Source organism: Aethalodelphis obliquidens, unplaced genomic scaffold, assembly GCF_003676395.1.
Source record: "Aethalodelphis obliquidens isolate GAN/ISIS:26980383/991018 unplaced genomic scaffold, ASM367639v1 scaffold11, whole genome shotgun sequence".
NCBI classification, from domain to species: Eukaryota; Metazoa; Chordata; class Mammalia; order Artiodactyla; family Delphinidae; genus Aethalodelphis; species Aethalodelphis obliquidens.
In genome coordinates, this window is record NW_020837955.1 from 15,191,381 (window position 1) to 15,208,966 (window position 17,586).

The 17,586-nt window shown below is 55.0% G+C and overlaps 1 protein-coding gene and 2 long non-coding RNA genes across 6 annotated transcripts in view; 2 read left to right on the top strand and 1 right to left on the bottom strand.

The window, feature by feature from the left end:
- Positions 1 to 11: 11 nt before the first annotated feature.
- On the top strand, positions 12 to 7,411 carry LOC113623255 (uncharacterized). Of its 4 annotated transcripts, none has more exons than XR_003433856.1 (3): positions 12 to 2,532; positions 3,392 to 5,208; positions 6,258 to 7,411. It is a non-coding gene; the product is annotated as an uncharacterized LOC113623255 (long non-coding RNA). The 4 variants fall into 4 exon arrangements; XR_003433857.1 differs by lacking the exon at positions 6,258 to 7,411 and having other exon boundaries at positions 3,392 to 4,829; positions 5,104 to 5,463; XR_003433855.1 differs by lacking the exon at positions 6,258 to 7,411 and having other exon boundaries at positions 19 to 2,532; positions 3,392 to 3,481; positions 4,694 to 5,463.
- The window catches only part of SLIT1 (slit guidance ligand 1), a 166,430-nt gene continuing 156,151 nt past the window's right edge, over positions 7,308 to 17,586 (bottom strand). The window contains exons 29-37 of the mRNA XM_027112183.1: positions 16,598 to 16,737; positions 16,317 to 16,410; positions 13,636 to 13,773; positions 12,562 to 12,799; positions 10,866 to 10,996; positions 10,227 to 10,381; positions 8,818 to 9,106; positions 8,258 to 8,469; positions 7,308 to 7,565 (exon numbers count right to left, since the gene is read on the bottom strand). Of these exons, the coding sequence (XP_026967984.1) occupies positions 7,327 to 7,565; positions 8,258 to 8,469; positions 8,818 to 9,106; positions 10,227 to 10,381; positions 10,866 to 10,996; positions 12,562 to 12,799; positions 13,636 to 13,773; positions 16,317 to 16,410; positions 16,598 to 16,737 (1,636 nt within the window). The 3' untranslated portion in view covers positions 7,308 to 7,326. The remainder of the gene's footprint in view (positions 7,566 to 8,257; positions 8,470 to 8,817; positions 9,107 to 10,226; positions 10,382 to 10,865; positions 10,997 to 12,561; positions 12,800 to 13,635; positions 13,774 to 16,316; positions 16,411 to 16,597; positions 16,738 to 17,586) is intronic.
- Positions 10,384 to 16,323, top strand: LOC113623256 (uncharacterized). Its single transcript, XR_003433858.1, has 3 exons — positions 10,384 to 12,612; positions 14,562 to 14,662; positions 16,057 to 16,323. It is a non-coding gene; the product is annotated as an uncharacterized LOC113623256 (long non-coding RNA).

A 17,586-nucleotide genomic window follows, 5' to 3' on the forward strand; every position in this document is an offset into this window, starting at 1 on the left:
CACACACACACACACACACACACACACACACACACACACACACACACGTATGATAAACCGGTCAGTGGTCAGCCCCCAGACCTGCGGAGCAGATTTCCAGGTTTTCTTTCTGATGTGTTGCCTGTAAGCAATAAGATTCTAGGTAATAGCATTTATTCCGGGCTCTGCGTTAGCCCTTGTCTCAGAGGATAGGGTGGGGGTAGAACAGCTCTTGCTAAGACCTCTTGCCTTTGCTGGAGAGGTTGCTGTACTTGAATTTTTGCTTCTGTTTGTCTGCACGCTCCTTCACATCATACGACACTAGCGATGGATGAGAAATCTGCCAGCACCAGACACATCAAAAATTGGGCATAGAGACTGAAAAATTATCAATTTTCCATGAATTTGTAGGGTTTACAGAATCTAGCTGAGGCAAAACGCATTTGGCTGTAGCGTAAGTGTAAGAACCTTTCACATTAAAAATGTAAATGGCCAATAAAAAGTCCTTTGACTGTATCTGAGCTACCTTTAAGAGCTAGCCCATTTCCTGTACTCCTCCTCTGTGCCTGAGTTTGAAATATCTGAAGCCCCCTCCGTGTCTGGGGTTAAATCATTTCGGTTCATGCAAAGAGGGCAGTTGCCTCTCCAAGCGTCCCAGCGTGTTCAGCCCAACAGATTTCTAAGCTGTTTAGCAGCCTCTCCTTGTGACCGTCCTGAACTTTATGAAAAATACCCCACACCCAGATAACCATTAATAGAATAATGTAGTTTTTTAGGCTTTTGGAATATGTCTTCTCTTTTGTATTTATGATGGTGTTTGGAATTTTTCACTAGTGTTTTTTTAGATTGAAGTGGGTGCATTAGGATAAAACTTTCCATTGCTGAGCCTGAAGCAAGCAAGGGGAAAGAAGCGGACCTATGTTGTGTCTTGGGGAAGGTGACTACTTCTTGTGGTGGGGGGAGGGCGGGGGTGCGTTATAGATTATGTGGGGTAAAATAGAATTCCGCCCTGAGGCTCCCGAGTCTTACGGCCTTGTAATAAAGAATCCCTTTATTAGCCTCACGTAATCTCAATAGAAGCCTGCTGTTTACCCTCAGGGAACAAGTAGTTTTCAAAATTGAGCTCCTCCCAGGTCATTGGCCAGTGCCTGTGTGCAGGCACTGGTCATCTTTGTGAACTCATGGCATTATTTTCCCATACGTATTATGATATTAAGAAATTCAACCCCAACCTGTATGAAAAGCACAGCCCAGGGTCCTACTTTTAGGCTAGAGTTAATGCCTTTGAGAGGCCAGGGGGTCATAGGAGGCCCATGCAATTTAACTGAAGCTCAGGTGCCGTGTTGGGTTTTTATTGGTTTCAGGCCACAGCCTTCAGAATGAGTTTAGGGCAGGGCTGCTGATCCGGCTGTGGATCCAGGGAGCTCTAAGATGAATCTCTACCGTTCCTGTAAAGGTCTTTCTGGTTCTTCCCAGTGTTGTCATTGCCGAGGTCAATCTCGTAGTTGTTCAGACGTGCTCCTTTTTGCTGTCTTGTGAGTCTTAGCCAGCGATCCAGATGCCCAAGGACAGAGTCTTCAGAGGGCCTAGCTCCTTCCTGGTACCAAGTGTGTGATCCTGACCCGTGTGAAGGCGGTCTTGTCAAAAGTAGTGAAATGAGGATTTCTGCAAACGGTAATCCGGATGGTCAGCATGTATCCCTTGGGCCTGGACTTCCACTATGTTAGTGAGTGTAGGAAAATACTGTGTCTTTTATGGAAGAAAATTCAATGTATGCTGTGAATTTGTTGGTTTGAAACATTGAAAATTTTTCATTAGACAATGTTTACATACCTCACCTGAAGAACCTTTGAGAGTGTATATATGAGATTTAAAATATATTAAGTTGCTTTAAAACAATATGTATAGCTATAAAAGTTGGAGTTATTTTAACTTTGAATATGTACCAAGTCTCTTAAATATTGAAATCTTGTGGACTTTTTGTGCTTCTGTGTTTTACTTTCCTATTAGACCATGTAGGAAACTGTGTTCTTGTTATTGGTAAAGGGGCCCTCACTGAAATCCAAGCTTGGAAGGATTTCCTTTGTTGTTTCAGATTTTCTAGTTTGGTTTTGAGGGTTGGGTTATGGAGCTAGAGGATGTGTGGGTGGGATTTCTCTAACGTTGACATCTATTCCATGAGCTTTTCCTAGGCGCTTATTTTATTGCAGCGTATTAAACTTCTTTGATATTAAAGTGTGTTTGTGTAGTTACTGGAGAGGGTACAGAACGCGTTGAAGCCCAGCATTCAACTTGTAGCCTGCGGCAAAGTTGTTAAGTTGCCGGAAGGAACCGAAAAGCAATACTTCTTACTACTTTTGCCTCGGCCACTGGTGTTGGGACTTAAAGGAACATCGTTTGGTAGATCTGTGGCCATTTTGTGAGTTACGCCTGACTTCAGGGAATAGAAAACACAATGGATGATCCTTGGGAGTTCGCATGGCAGAATTGGGAAGGTGCCGGTGCTTCATCCTGAGGTGCAAGGAGCAACTGGATCCGCGCTTCTGACCTCAGGTATGCCACTGCTAGATGAGGGGGGATGTGCACAGCACCCCAGCTTTCTGGAGCCCATGTTGGGGTGTGGCAGGAAATCCTTCCATTTACTCGATCCGTGACCCGTTTCGTTATATTCTTTCAACTCTCCTGGAGGTGAGTCTGTTTAGGGATCCAGTGAGCCAGTGATTCCTGTGGAATCGGCCACAATTTCACAATTTCATTAACAAGTTCATCTGACAGTGGCCATTGACATGCAGAACTCCACCCGATGGAAATAACCCTGCAGCTGGCAGTCAGGCCGCCCTTCTTAATTTGAATTTGGAGAACTGTCTTGTTCCAGATGAGGACTTTTCGTTGTTGAGATAGACCTCTTTTCCTCCAATATTCATCCTGTGGTAGAATAACTGGAATCTGACATGAGAGATGCAGACTGGCTTGGGGTGAGGGGACATCTCTAAAATGAACTCTCAGGGCTCAGGACAGAGGGGTGATAGAGATGCAGGGAAGTGTGGCAACTCTAGTTGGAAGCCTGGGCGTCCCTTCGACTCCCTCCACCCCCCAGCCAAGCCCTGCTGTGCCCATTCCCTTGGCTAGATATTTCCTTGTAACTGAAATGTGCCACTTACTTTACTGTAACTCAGGTTGCAGACTGGTGGCTGACAGTTGTGTTTTATTTAGCCAGTGTTTAAAAAACAATATTTTAAAACTGAGTGTTTACATAAAAATTGATTTCTAGCTTCTCTTTTAAAAAAAGGTAATGAAGATCTGACAAAATTAGTGCGTGGTAAGAATCAGGTGAAGCTGGGTAGCTTGGAAAGCTCGCCCTTCAGGTCATCACAGTCTGCCTCATTTACCATTCGTCCCTTGCTCTTTACAGTAGGGAACCACGTCTCTATCCCTGCTGCTTTATCAGAAGTGGCAGTACAGATGGTGGGCTGAAGGGCATGCGCCAACGTGATTCATTTAGGTAAGTAACCTACTGGCCTCTCCAGACGCTTGAGCTTACAACCCTATTTTAACCTGTTTTCTGTCCTCTACCTGGTTCATTACATTTGCTCCCAAATCCCTCATTGCTTTGAAGGCACTGCAGTTACCATCACTGCCCACTTTCAAGGTGACCATGTGCTGTTAAGGTGTGGCATATGTGACCGTCACCACGAGCGGGAAATCAGTTTATGGTCCTGCATCAGAGGAGGGCCAGCAGGGTCCCCTTGGTGTCAGGGGGCTTGCCCAGCCTCACTGCCAGGGCCTGGCCTCACCAAGACACTGAGGTCACTCATCCTACAAAGCTCAATTTGAGTGCAATTCTGTGGTCTGAAGTCATAGTAGAACCATGTTAAATATGGGCATGGCTCTGTACACAAACTTACAAAACGTGGGTGTGACCCTTGGAGAGAAGTGAGGATGGACAGCCTCCCCAGATCCGTGTGTGCTGTGCCGTGTCAGGCTCTGTTCTCACACTGACATCCCCAGGGAGCTATGACTAAGCCACCCCCCCAGACCTCCCCTTCCTTCTTCAGGAGGAACAAGCCTCCTTTGCCACTTCAGGAAGGCTAGAGAGTTCCAAGGGCAGATACCCTACATGTGCTGTGTCTGGGCTCTATGCCTGGATTGTGGCTGGTTTATGGGCAGCGCAGAAACTCTCGCCCGTGCGAGGTTGTGTGTCAGCAGCCCTGGGCTCATCCTTGATGCAGAAAAAGAGATCAACAAAGGCAGAACCTGAGTGAATCAATTTCATGTTCACAGGGAGACAACAGACAATATCCAACATGTTCTAAAATAACACGTCTCAGGACAGGGCAGGTGTGGCTCCCCCAGGGGCTTGTTCTAAACCAGTCTCTTTAAAAGAGTGATCCAAACAAGACTACAGAACCCCCCCACCCCAAACCAAACCAAATGTCACAACTACATAGCATCTGAAAAGCAAAGCAAGACACTGGATGTTGACTTTAACATATAAAAATACTATAACAAAATGAAATACAAATATATATTAGAATCTGTTAAGTATTCTGTGTAAAGAGATACTTTCATGGTTAGGCTAACAGCAGGCAAAGAAGAGACAAAGTCCAGGCTTTTCCGTTTCCTGACACCCGCACAGGGAGCCGGGGCCACTGTCGCCTGCAGTGCTGCCAAAGCAGCAGCAGCTTTGGGACTTGCCCTGCTTGTGTCTCTTCAGTAGAACCAGCCGAGGACGACGTCCAAGTGAGCTGGATTCTTTACCAAAGGGGTGGCAAGGCTTGGAAATGGTTTCTCAGATGATTTCACGGCAGCCTTCTTCTGGGACTCGGCAGGCCCAAACGGGAACAGGCAAGGTGTGTGGTGATCCAGTTCCTTAGCAACTTTCGGGTTGGTGGTTCAGTTGAGGAAAACTTGATCCTGGGGCGCATGGGTCTCTCGGCCCCTTGCTGCCCTCACCCTTGTGGTGTATCCCAGTCTTCTGGCTCGACCAAGGGTGAGTATGGAGCTGGGCTGGGGCGTGGGGTGCTGTGGAGGGGTGGACAGCGGTGGCAGCAAGCTCGCAGGGTGCTCCCTGCAAACAAACACTCCATCCTCTGCCCTCCCAAACCCATGGCACTGGGAGTGCAGGACTCCTGGCAGCCAGTATCTGTCTGCAGGTGCCCTTTCCACTTCTGCAGAGCAAAGAGGTCCTGCCAGACATCGCCCCTCAAGCCCAGGAAACGGTTTCTGCAGGTCAGTGAGGAATGGTGGTGGCCAGGGGAAGGTATGTGTCTCAGGGTTGGTGGGTTCCGTGGAAGGGGCAGGCTAGCTACACTTGAGCTTTCCTTCCTACCCAGCCTGGTGCTGGCTGCTGTCCAGGTGCCCGCAGGGGCCCAGAAAGTCTAGGTAAGAGACGGGTGCTGTGCAGCCCTAGGAGAAGCCCCTCGAGGCCCAGGCTGCTGTCCATGTGTGAGGGGTGCTGTGGCCTTGCTCAGAGTTCCAAGAAAATAGAGCCTGGCCCCTGGTGAGGGGCAGATCCAGCCTTCAGGACACCTCCCCAGGTGGACAGGGCAGGGTCCTCTTCCCGTTACAGGGGGCCCAGGACTCAAACTAACTGGCCTGAGTCCCAGGGTAGTGGAGCACACCAGGCGCGCACAGTCGTAGGAGGCTCCGGGATACTCGGTATCAAGGGCTCCGCCTGCTGCCCCCAAGCACAAGGCCACCTCAGCCCCAACACAACACTCTCCCCTGACCCTGCCTTCTGTTTGCAGATGGAAGGAGCCAGGACAGGGACATGCTCACCCTCCTTGCCCCCCAGGATCCCCCAGGGGCACACACTCTTGGGGAGACACCGGGACAGGAGAGCGTGACCTATCTTCCTTCCAGCCAGCTCACTATTTAGGCACAAAGGTCATCTTTCTGCGTTTTCATTCCGCATGGAAGAGAATCATTTGTAGTCACACGGCCACATGTTCGATGACTCTTCAGACACTGACTCCTTCCTTGCAAACACTTGGAGTGAGCAGCCCTGGCCTGGGCCGGTGTCTGTGGTTGGAGCCCTCACTCGCCTCAGATCCCTTCCCAGGCATCCTTCCCAGGCATCACAGGTTGCTCCTGTGATGTTCTGTAGTCAGTTCCATCTGTCCGTGAGGGGAGAACACCCGCAGTACCCAGCCCCGGTTAGGCACATGAATACTTGTTGACGTGATTAATGAAAGTAGATCTTCTAACTCTTCCAGCTTCCCTCCTGGAGCCACAGTGGGAGGGTCTACAGTGCTCGCCCCCATCTCCCCATTTGATAGCTGAGGAGACTGAGGCCCATGAGGAAGAAGTTTGCCCAGAGTGACAGAGCCAGCGGAGGTTTCCTGATGTCTGGACCACGGCTCCCTACTGGTCTGCGGCATGAGGTGATCTGAACCCCGTCTACATGGGAGGAGACCCCTCCTTGGCTTGGCAGCCTAGCCCAAGCCCCCTACACCCCAAGTCCCCCTGCTACCTAGAAGCTGATGGCTGGCTAATGGCTGGGGAAGCCCAGGACCAATGCCCCTTGGTGGCTAGTGTCTGGAGGTGGTGATGTTTATTCAGTTGGAACCAGAAGCTCTCTGTCCTTTTTGCTGGTGGCGTCCCCCCGCTAAGCAGTCCCAGCGGTGGTTTCCTCCGCATGAGCACCCTCCTTGATATTACAATGCTCGTCCCATGACTCTGGGATTCAGAGGTCTGGTCCTAAAACCACCTCCACCCCCTGGCCCGTTCCCAAGCAAGCAGTGGCTGCAGCACTGCCAGGCAGCCCAGGGGGCAGGGCTTGGTCCCTTCCTGGCCAGCAGGAGGGGGCCCTTCCCCTTCGCAGCCTGGCCTACTGCCAGCAGACGCTGCAGCAGCAGAAGCTGAGAGCCAGGCCGGCTGCCCCAGCGCAGGCTCAAAGTACGTCAAGGTTATCTGCAGGGGGGCAAGGGGCTTCTGGGACCCGCACAGGCCACAGGTGAGAGGGCAAGGCTGGTTTGGGAAGGGGCAGTCCGATCTTCAGACCCAGGTAGCAGGCAAGGAGGAGGTGTCACTATTCTGCACTTCTTGGCCTGACCTCACGCACACATTCATTCAACAAATGTTTATTAAGCGCCTATTTGTGCAAGGCACTTCCGGAGAGGGCGGGCTGCGGCCCGGGCCACGCCCACCCGCCCCGCCCCGCCCCAAGCTGCGGCGCCGTTTGCTTTAGAAAGGTGGTTCTGGCTGCCCCCCCCCCCCACGGGAGGGCCGGTAGCCCAAGCGTCGCCGTGGTGATGGCCCGCACCCCAGCCCAGCTGCCGGCCATTCGGTCTGCGCTGCGGCCGCGCCCCCTCGCCCGCCCTCTCCCCTCCCCATCCACGCCGGGCGCTAAGCGCAGAAGGCACAGCCACACTTGGTGGGCTTCTCCACCTCCTCGGCAAAAGAGGTCCCGTCGCTGCACTCAAAGGTGAACTTCCTCCGCTTCAGCCGCAGGCCCTGGCAGCAGCCCTGGCCGGGGCATGAGCCCCGGCACTCCACCCACGACAGCGGGCGCGTGGTCTGGCAGATGGCATAGCCCCTCTGGACCTGGTGAAAGTCCCGGACAGGGTCCCCCCGGCACTCGGACTCTGGATGGGACAGACACCAAGAGAAAGCCTCAGGGCACACCCACGGGCCAGTGCTGCCCCTGGGGAGGCAGGAGGAGGAGAAAAAGGAGGAGGAGGAGGGTGGGGCAGCATCCTGGGACCCCACCTCCATCCCCACCTCCTCACTGCCAGACATGCACATGCACACGCTTCCTCCTGGGCCCACAGTGAGGTCAGTGAAAAGGAAGAACTTTCTAGCTGCCAAGGTCCCCCAGGACAGATTGGGCTGTCAGGGTACAGTGGCCTCCAGAGGAGTGCAAGAGGTGGCTGGAAGCCTGGGAGGCGATGACATCAGAGAAGAAATTGAAGCCAGGAGGACCTGGGAAGGGTCCCCAACTCTCAGACTTCCTGCTGCTCTCCAGGTCCCTAAGTGATGTGGCCAAGATGCTGTTACTCTGGTGGTCTCTTCTGTAAGGAGAGACCCCAGGCAGAAGGGGCACTTAGCCCAGATAAAGGGGCTACAGGTCAAGCTGGGCCAGGGAGAGATGGGCATCTGTCCGGGGGTGGGGCTCAGAGCCCAGGGGATTGGGGGCGCTACAGCCCAATAGCAGCCCAAGGTGCAGGAGGGGAGAGGGGGCACGGAGGGGTTGCTGAGGTTGGGAAAAAGAAAAGTCACTAAAGCACGTTGTGGGGAGGGACCCTGGAGAGGGCATGTCAGGAGGGGGGCCCCTGACCTTGCTCGCACAGCTCGCCCGAAAAGCCGGGGTGACACACACAGTGTGCCCCCTTGGTGGCTGAGGCCTGGCAGTGGCCGTGCAGGCACCTCAGGCCCCCACAGGGGTCTGCAGGTGCCCCAGCCTGGTTGCACAGGGCCCCCGAGTACCCATCCTGGCACTGGCAGCTGTAGGAAAGAGCATCTAGAGGCATGCACTTCCCGTGGACACACCTGCAGGGGACAAAGAAAAGGCGCTGTGAGGACAGGCCACAGCCAATCTGAGCCCCCCCGAGGGCGCCCACACCCCCAGCCTCGGGCTTCACAGGGTCTTATTCTGTTCCCAGAATTGAAACAAAGGGAGCAAAATGTGATTCTCTGTTTGTCCCTAGGGTCCTTTTCCTGTTAATAAAAACTGAAAGCCAGAAAAAATTAATAAAACCCTGTGTTAGGCCACATGTTCCAATTTTGGAGTTTAAAGACAGTCTTTCCTCACCATGGGGAAGTGGAACGTGCAGGGAAGGGAAGGGAACCTGCAGGTGGGCAGTGGGGGAGGGTTCCCTGAGCCCAGCCCAGGCTCACTTGTGGCCATGGCAGGGGCCGTCGGCTGGCTGGTCGCAGTGCAGGCCCTCCCAGCCGGCCTCGCAGTGGCACACGGGCCCTGGTGTGGCATTGGGCTGGCAGATACCATGCAGGCAGTAGAGCTTCCGGCAGGGCTCGCAGCCTGGCACCACCCCTGGCTTCATCCTCGTCTTGGTGAAGTCCTGCAACTCGTTGTTGATGTACAGGTTTCGGATGCAACCGTGGAAGCTCGTGCCATTGAGGATCTGCCACAGGCGGAAGGCAGCCGAATTCACGTCCACTGGCATCCCTGGAGTGGAGGGGAGGGGGCAGAGCTGGGCTGAGTTAGGCTCAAACCCTGCCTGGCACCCACCTCTGAGGTCCACTGGGCATCTCTACAGTGTTCCCTCTTGCCCTCGGCATCTGTCCTTCAGTCTCTGCAACTCTAGGCCAATGTCTTTTGCCACCTTGGAGGGTCCAGACTCCTTTCCCAGAAGAAACGGAAAAGCTGCTTCCTCTGTGATCAGAGCCTGGGGGTGCCAGGCCTGGCAGCAGCCAGCTGACAAGTGATGCTCTGGGTGCCTGAGTCTGGCCGCCCTCACCCAGGGCTCCTGCCCAGAACACCAGCTTTTACCTCCCAGAGACCCCAAAAGCAGCAAAGGACTTGGGCCCAGAACTCAAGTGTACGGCACTTTGTCCCCCACTTTTGTGGTCATCCCTTCACAGCAGCCCTCTGACGTCGGAGTTGCTGAAACCCCTTCGATTTCAGTGCTCAGGGACCTGCGCAAAGTTGCACAACGAGTAAACAGCAGAGCTGGGATTAGAATCCAGGGCTCCATCTCTCACACCCTCCTGGCCGAGGTCTCGGCAAGACCCTCTGCAGCACTGAGGCGGCCCCACTGCATCTAGACACCTGTCTCATCGAGACCTAGAAATGTTCTCGGGTGCTGGATGGGGTCATCTAGCCACAAAGCCTGTGAGTCCAGCTGGGAGGTACCCAGTTGAAGCAGGGAGTCCATGCCTGGGCCTCTGAGGGACCCGAGAATGGACCCTGAACAACTGACAAGCCCCTTCTGGCCCTAAGCCAAGAGGAAAGGTGCCTACCGTGCAAAAGATGGCTGGGAAAGTCCAGGCCCCCTCCCAGCCAGGCCTCAAGCCCAACCCACATTCCCATCCTTCTTTGTCAGTCTGGGCTGGGCAGAGAGCAGTGCGGGCTCTAGGCAAGGTGGACAACCCGCCAGCAGCTCGGCCATTCACTAGCATCCTCCCCCACTGCCACCTTGGAATGTCCCCCACAGGGCAGTTCTCCTGAGCCTCGCAAGGCTCAGGCCAGAGAGCAACAGAGGCCCCACCTGGAATGTCTGTTGCTACCACCTGATGGAGTGGCCCGGGGAGGGCCAGCTGCAGCTCCACCCAGGCCAGGTCCTCACCTCCCACATAGAGGGGCGCCTCGCTGTTTAGTGTATAGTGTTTGCCGAAGTTGTCCATGGTCATAGGGCTGCCGCCATCGATGGAGAGATTCACCATCTGGTCAAAGGTGACCAGCTCAACGGTGTGGAACTGCCCATCGTTGATCGTCTCGGCACTGGAAGAAGATGGGGTGCCCCCGCCCCAGGGAATGGCCTTCAGCTGGACCCATCCCCGCCTAGGCACTTCCCCAGAAAGGCCACTGGTCCAGCAGCTGATTCCCAAGAAACCAAATATCTAACAGAGGGGACTGTGGGGACTTGATGGCCTCTGACCTGGTCCCTCCTGCTCCCCTTTGGGCACTCTCTCAGGAAAGCTGAGAAGTTTGGGGCAGGGGTTACCAACTAATCAGCCTCCCCTCCCCACTGAGGAGCTCCCTGTGTGGCGGTTGTGGGACAGGGAAGGATGGGGCCACTGCTCAGGCCCCAGGGAGCCTCGGACCCAGCATGGGGCTGGACTCGGTGGTCTGAATGCCCTTTCTGCTCGGGCAGCCCAGGTCTCTGGTAGTGCCGATAACCACCTGCTCTTGGCTCAGGAGACCCCTCCCTGGCAGCCCCCCAGCCCTTGAGGGCAGCTGGGGGGCCTGAAGAAGGCCTCCGTACCTGTAGATGGCAGAGCTGGGGTAGCTGCCCGGGTCACAGCTGACACGCACATGGCCCTGGTAGAGCTCCACCGCGATGTGGTCGCTGTCCCCATTGTACAGCAGGATCCCATTGTCCTCTGCTGTGGAGACCTATGGCAACGGCACTTTCTCTCCCACCCCACCCCACGCAGCAGCAGCACAGGCTGGCGGGCGGGGCAGACGGAGGACCCACAATTAAAAGAGAAATGTGTGCAGAACAGTCCTCCCCTGCCTCCCCAAGGGAAACATCCTCCAGGGGGCGCTGTCCCAGGCTGGCAGCCCCACCCCACCCCACCCCCACCCCCCTCCCCCTCAAATTCCATCCACAGCCGGTCTGGCCAGGGCCAGGCAGGGGAGGGCAGATGGGCCAGCTGAGGCCTGGAAACTCCGTGCCAGGAGGTAAGACAGCTTGGGACCACCTGCCCAGAGAGGATGGTTAGACAGGATGTGGGGTATCCTGTTCTGTGGGCCTCAGGGAGCTGCCTTGGGGCCAGGACGGGACCTACAGAGGACAGATTCAGGAAGACTCTCCAACAGCCAGAGCCACCCAAACCTGGAAGGTAGCACCTGTCACTGGAGCCACGCGAGCAAAAGCTGGAGCTGTGCCTTGGGAGGGAGATGCCTCTATGCTGCTGTAGGAGCCATGATCTTTGTTTCCTGCCTTGTTCCTCTCCTGGTAAAGACCCTGACCCCCTGGTCTGTAGAGCTGGGACACGGCCCAGTCTGGACCACGGCACCCCATCTCCCTGGACTTGGTAGTTGGTCCAGGGATGGGCATGTGACCTGAGGCAGGCCAATCGGAGATCTCCGATCCGAGCTTGTTGACTGTTGTCCAACTAGAGCTATTGGGGAAGAGCCTGCAGTGGGGATAGTGGAATAAACTGAGTCTCTCCAAGGATGTGCCTGAGGCAATGGCTGGGCAGGGTTTTGGTGAGTTTTATTCTGTTGAGCAGTTAGGCTAGCTGTGGTCTTGCTGTGTGGACAGTGTAGTGGATAGAATTTATGAGAGGTGATCAAGGGAAGGAGAGCAGAGTGGGCATGTTTGAGAGGCTGAAAGGTTCTGAGAGAAAAGAAGGAGAAGAGGACAAATAAAGGAAAGAAGAAAGATGTGGCAGTTGGGATAAGGAATGGAATTTGGGGAACAGGGATGACTAAAGAGGAGTTTAATTTCTTTTCCTGTGAAGTGCAATGCAATCCGCTGTCCCTCCCCAAGAAACATTTAGCAAACAATGCTGCTGAAGTAGAACTTGCTTCTTTTTCCCTCAACATAACAATGTTCTCAGATGGAATTCAAGACATAAATGGAAAATAAGGGCTCCCAGCGCTAGCTGTGGCCGTGTTCCAGCTACATAGAGAAAGCCAGTCTGCAGCATTGGAGGCTGAAGCTGGGGGGAGTCTTTGAGACAAGGGATGGTGGGAGAGGATCCTGGTAAATTTGGTTTTCCGGATCCAGTCACCCATGAGACCACCTCCACCCCTGCCCTTCCCTGAGACTGGTTTTGTGACCCAATAACCTTTCCGACTGTGCTTAAACTAGCTCAAGCTGAGATCCTGATACCCACATCCAAAGAGTTTTGATTAACACAGGGTGCTCCCAGCTGTCCCGATACTCTGACCTGAGGCCAGGGTCCCCTGCTGCCGGACCACCCTCTGTGACACACACCCTGGGCACGCACCTGCAGTGTGATGTTGGCCCGTGGCCAGTTCTGCAGGTCGGTGAACTGTAGGTAAGTGTCCCGATCCACAAAGTTGACACTGAGCAACTTCTCACACTCGGGGCCGCCAAAGCCCGGGAGGCACTGGCACACGGGCTGGCTGCCCTGGTCCACACAGTTGGCCCCGTTCTGGCACTCAGTCCCCTCACAGGGGCTCCTGGGGGCAGGCGGGCGGGGAGGGGTCTCACAGAGCTGCCCACTGAGCGGGAAAAGACGCGGGTCAGAGAAGGCAGGGCCAAGGAGCAAGGGGTCATCTTCCTCTCCCACAGTCCTGGAGAGAAACTCACTAAACATCTTGGGACCACTGTTGCTTTAAAGTAACAGAAGATGCTCCTAATGAACACTTTCCCTAAGAGAATTAAGAGCCAGAAAGATGCTGAGGAACAAGGTGAGAAACAAGTGTGGTCCCTGCACCAGCAGCACCAACATCACCTGAGCACTTGTCAGAAATGGAAAGCCTGGGCTTCCCCGGTGGTGCAGTGGTTGAGAGTCTACCTGCCGATGCAGGGGACATGGGTTCATGCCCCGGTCCAGGAGGATCCCACATGCCGCGGAGCGGCTGGGCCCGTGAGCCATGGCCGCTGAGCCTGTGCGTCCGGAGCCTGTGCTCCGCAACGGGAGAGGCCACAACTGTGAGAGGCCCGCGTACCGCAAAAAAAAAAAAAAAAAAAAAGACACAAGCAGAGCATGGGAGGTGGGTGACCGGAAGGAGGGCAGGTGCCCTCCCCTCACAGCCTCCCAGAGAGACCAAGATGCAAAAGTAAATGACCTTTAATGCAGGGCATGTCTTCAGGGGTTCACTGGGCAGGTAAGTGATGGGGTGCTGCCCAGTAATCTGTACTCACCTCCCGCTCCCTCCGCCAGTCAGGGTAGGGACCCTTTGCCTGTGCTCTGAGCTGCTGATGAACTTTCCCCAGACCACACATACGGTGACTGGCATAGCCACGGTGAAAGCTCCCAGGGTGGCCCCTGCCAGTCCCAGAGCTGACAGCTAAGAGGAGTCAGTCACTCATGGTGCCTCCCGGGGCCGCTCACCTGTAACCCTCAGCACAGAGGCAGGAGTAGCCATTGACTCCATCCACGCACTGGGCCCCATTCTGGCAGCGGTGGTCCTCGCAGTCATCCCGGTTCTCCGTGCAGTTGTCACCCACATAACCAGGTGCACACTCACACCTGGGGTGGGCGGGGGGCGGGGTTGGGTCAACAGCCCCACACACAGCCCAGAGCTCGGCCAGGAGCCTGTGCGGCCCCAGGGCTGTGTGTGTGGCAGAGAGCCTCATGGCCCTGGGGGTCTGTGGGGTCCCCCAGGAGGTCACACAGAGCCCTAGATGTCAAGATGCCCCCACCCGTCCTGAGACCGTCCAGGAAGAGAGTTTATGTGGGCTGCAGGCGGGGGAGGGGGCTGCTCTGGGCCGGGAGGGTGGACACCCAGGAGGAGGAGGAGACGGGCGCTTGTGGTGGAGGACCACCCTTAGCACCAACAGCACATCCAAGGTCAACCTTCAGCCCCTTCTCAACGTGCCCCGCTGCCCCCACCCCCCTCCCCAACCCCAGCCAATGCATGGCTCTGAGTCACATGGGGCTCACCCATCCCTCTTCCCCAGCCTCCCAGCTGCACCGGCCCAGCCTCCCAGGCCTCAGACGCTAGTGCCCGCCTCTCCACAACGTCCTGACTCCAGGCCAGGTCCCAGCTTCCCGGCTCACACTGTGGCCCACTGCTCGCCTGAGTCAGTCATTTCTGCCAATTATTTGCCCATCAAATAAAGAGCACACTCCTCCACCCCTGTTCAGTCGCAGCCCTGCCAGATGCTCCCTGTCCGGCTGCCCCCATAACAAGCCACCCCGTAGTCAGACCTGCTTCCACAGGCAGCAACCCGCACCTCACTACACTTCTCTGCCTTCACACCTGTTGATTCTGGACTACCCTCTTCTCTCTCCCTGCCTCGGTCCAGCCAGGCCAGTACCTCATCTCCTCCAGGAAGCCTCCGGTGAACACCCCTTGCAGGAAACCCTTCCAGACTACAAACTGCCAACTCCACGGCTCAACCACACAACCTGGCAGGTAGGTGCTCCTGCCTGATTTTTTAACTCATTCCCAGTGTTTTTCAAGAGGTAAGAAATACCTTTGTACCCAGTAAACACACACACACACACACAGCCCGCTGCAATCAGTTTCATGCCAAAATACTTATCCTTACTATATAAAAGGGCATGATGCTCTCTGATATTTTAATTTTTTTAACGTTAACCTTGACCCACCCAACTGATCACAATCTATTACTGGGTCTTGAGCTGCAGTCTGAAAAATGTTACAGTAGCTGAGCACCCACAGACTCGTTCACTGTCATTCCCTTATCCATTCATCCAGTGAGTGTGTACTGAATACTTGCTGGGTTCCAGGTACAACCCAGGCACAGCTGAGTGTCTGTCAGTTCAGTCCTTCCTCCAAGACAGGAAGTTGAGTGAAGGTGAACTATACACCCACCAAGTGCCCCTTCTCTGTGGTGTGAAGGACTATCTGAGCAGTATCCACCCGGACCATGTGCAGCCCTGCTTTATTCCACCCTCTGAGGTCCAGCCCCTCTAAGAAGCGTGCACGCCACTTGCTCTGCCACCGCTCCTTGGTCTGCTGTGCCCACCCCACCCGGCAGCTCAGCCAGCAGCGCGGCGTCTGTCCACCATTTGGATGGAGGCTCCTGTGCGGCCCCTTGACCTAGCATCTGGGCCTCAGTGTCCCCCGGCTCTCACTTCCTGCCCAGGAGGCTCTGGCAGCTCCTGCTGGACTGAGTCCCTGGGGGACTCCATCCCCTACCTCTGCCCGAGCAGCTGGGGTTGGGTCCCTCAGCCACAGACCTGAAGAAGACCTGACCATTGTGCTGCCCTGACTGCTGGAACAGGGTCCCAGAAATGAGATTATGTTTGCACAACTGCAGATGGGAGCAACATCTTAAAAACCCCGTGACCTTCACATCCCAGTCTTCCAGTGGCAAAGCACTTCCACATATGCCAGTAACAACGATGGTGACAACAGTCAAGGACCCCTTATCCAACCCTCCTGAAGCCAGACAGGTTTTGAAATTCAGAACTTTCTGGATTTGGGAAAGTAATACAACACAACTGTACATTATGTAACATGCCAGTTGGATCTGGGGCAGCCCCTTAACTAAACATGTTCACATTCTGCTGCAAAATCTACACATACTCCCACTACATGGGATGAATGGTGACTGTAAGTAGCTTCATATCAGCGCAGGTCAGCTTTTAATACCAAATACATTGATCGGATCAGATTTTGCTAGCAGATGGCTTTTGGTTTTCAGAGTTTTGTGCATTTTGTAATTGGCGATGAGAAATTGTGGACCTGCAATAGTTCTTTATTGAGCACTTTTCAAATGTCAGACGTGGAAGTAAGTGCTTTTCACGCATTTGCTTATCTATTCCTTACAACCACCCCAGGAGGAAGTTACTGGTGCACCCAGTTTGCAGATGAGAAAACTGAGGCTCAGAGTGGTCAAGCCACCCATTCTGGGTCATGATGTAAACCCAGGTCTGTCCGACTAAAACTACCACCACCCTGCCCCTGACACTGACTGGCAGGAACTGAACAGCCAAGACCAAACCCACCTGACAGGTGAGGAAACAGGCTGGGGAGGGCAGAGGAAAGGTGACGTGGGGGCCCATGCCCTTCCCTGGCCTTAGAAATGGGCAACACTGACCTGGGCCCGTCTGGGGTGCCCACACACTGGGCCTCGTGCTGACACGGGTTCAAATCCGATGAGCAGAAGTCCACCAGCTGCTCACAGGCCGTTCCTGGGCGAAGAATGGGGGAGAGGCAGGACAGAAGCTGCCCCCTGTGCTCCGCCAGGCAGCCGGCCCAGCAGAAACTTCCTGCAGACACTGAGGCAGGGTCCCAGCCCTTCCGCCCATGGGACAGGGGCTCAGGGCACGTGCACTGGCCTCCACCTCCCTGCAGACGCTCAAACCCCGCCACGCTTACCCGAGTACTGCAGGGGGCACTGGCAGGTGTAGCTGCCCATGCCGTCCACACAGGTGCCCCCGTTGGCACATGAGTGTTCCACACAGTCGTCCGTGTTTACCCCACACGTCGGTCCTTCAAAGCCGGAGGGGCAGGAGCACCTGTAGGGAGCAGGGGAGGAGGAAGAGGCATGTGGGCCCACTGCCAGGGCAGCAGCCGTCCTGAGGCACTGATGGAGGCCTGTGGCCAACGGTCAATAGCATCATCCTGGAGTTTTGGTCCCTACTCTGGGTCAAGCCCTGTTAGATGCTGGGGGTTAGACGTGACCAAGACCAGCCCTGTGCTCCTGTGCTCATGAGATCACTCACAGTCTAGCGGGGGAGACGACGAGGAGACTGGCAACCAAAGGAGAGACAGTGAGTATCAGAACGGTGCACAACTGAGGCTGGGGAGGGTGGACAACGGGGCAGAGGACACCTAGCTCCCCCTTGGAGAGAGTGGTCAGGGCAGGCTTCCTGGAGGAGGTGATGAGTTAGCCAAGGACTCTGACAGGGGAGTAGAGGAAGGGGAGGGAAGACAGTGGGAGTAAAAGCCTGGGGGAGAGAGAGCCTTACAGTCCATCCTTCAGGAGGGTACCTGGTCATCTAAATAGTTCAGGGCTTGGGGAGCACATACTTCAGGAATGGGGTGAGAACAGGACTGGGGGTAAGCAGGAGTCAGGTCTCGGAGAGCCCTGGAGATCAGCGATCTTCAAACCGGGGTACACTTCCCTCTGGGACAACTGTGGTTTTCCAAGGGGTTTGTGGGTCAGAGAGGTCTGAGAAATTAATTTCCACATCTTCATGTTATGCATGGAATTCCCCCCTTAACTGACCTGCCCCAGAGCTCCAGAAAGGCTCATGCGCACCTCTTCCAGCACGAGGCCAAGGTGGGCTGTGCCTGGGGCCTAAGATCCTTGGGTGCCAAATGAAGGGACAATTAGGAATATTGATGTTTCCAAAGTGAATGAA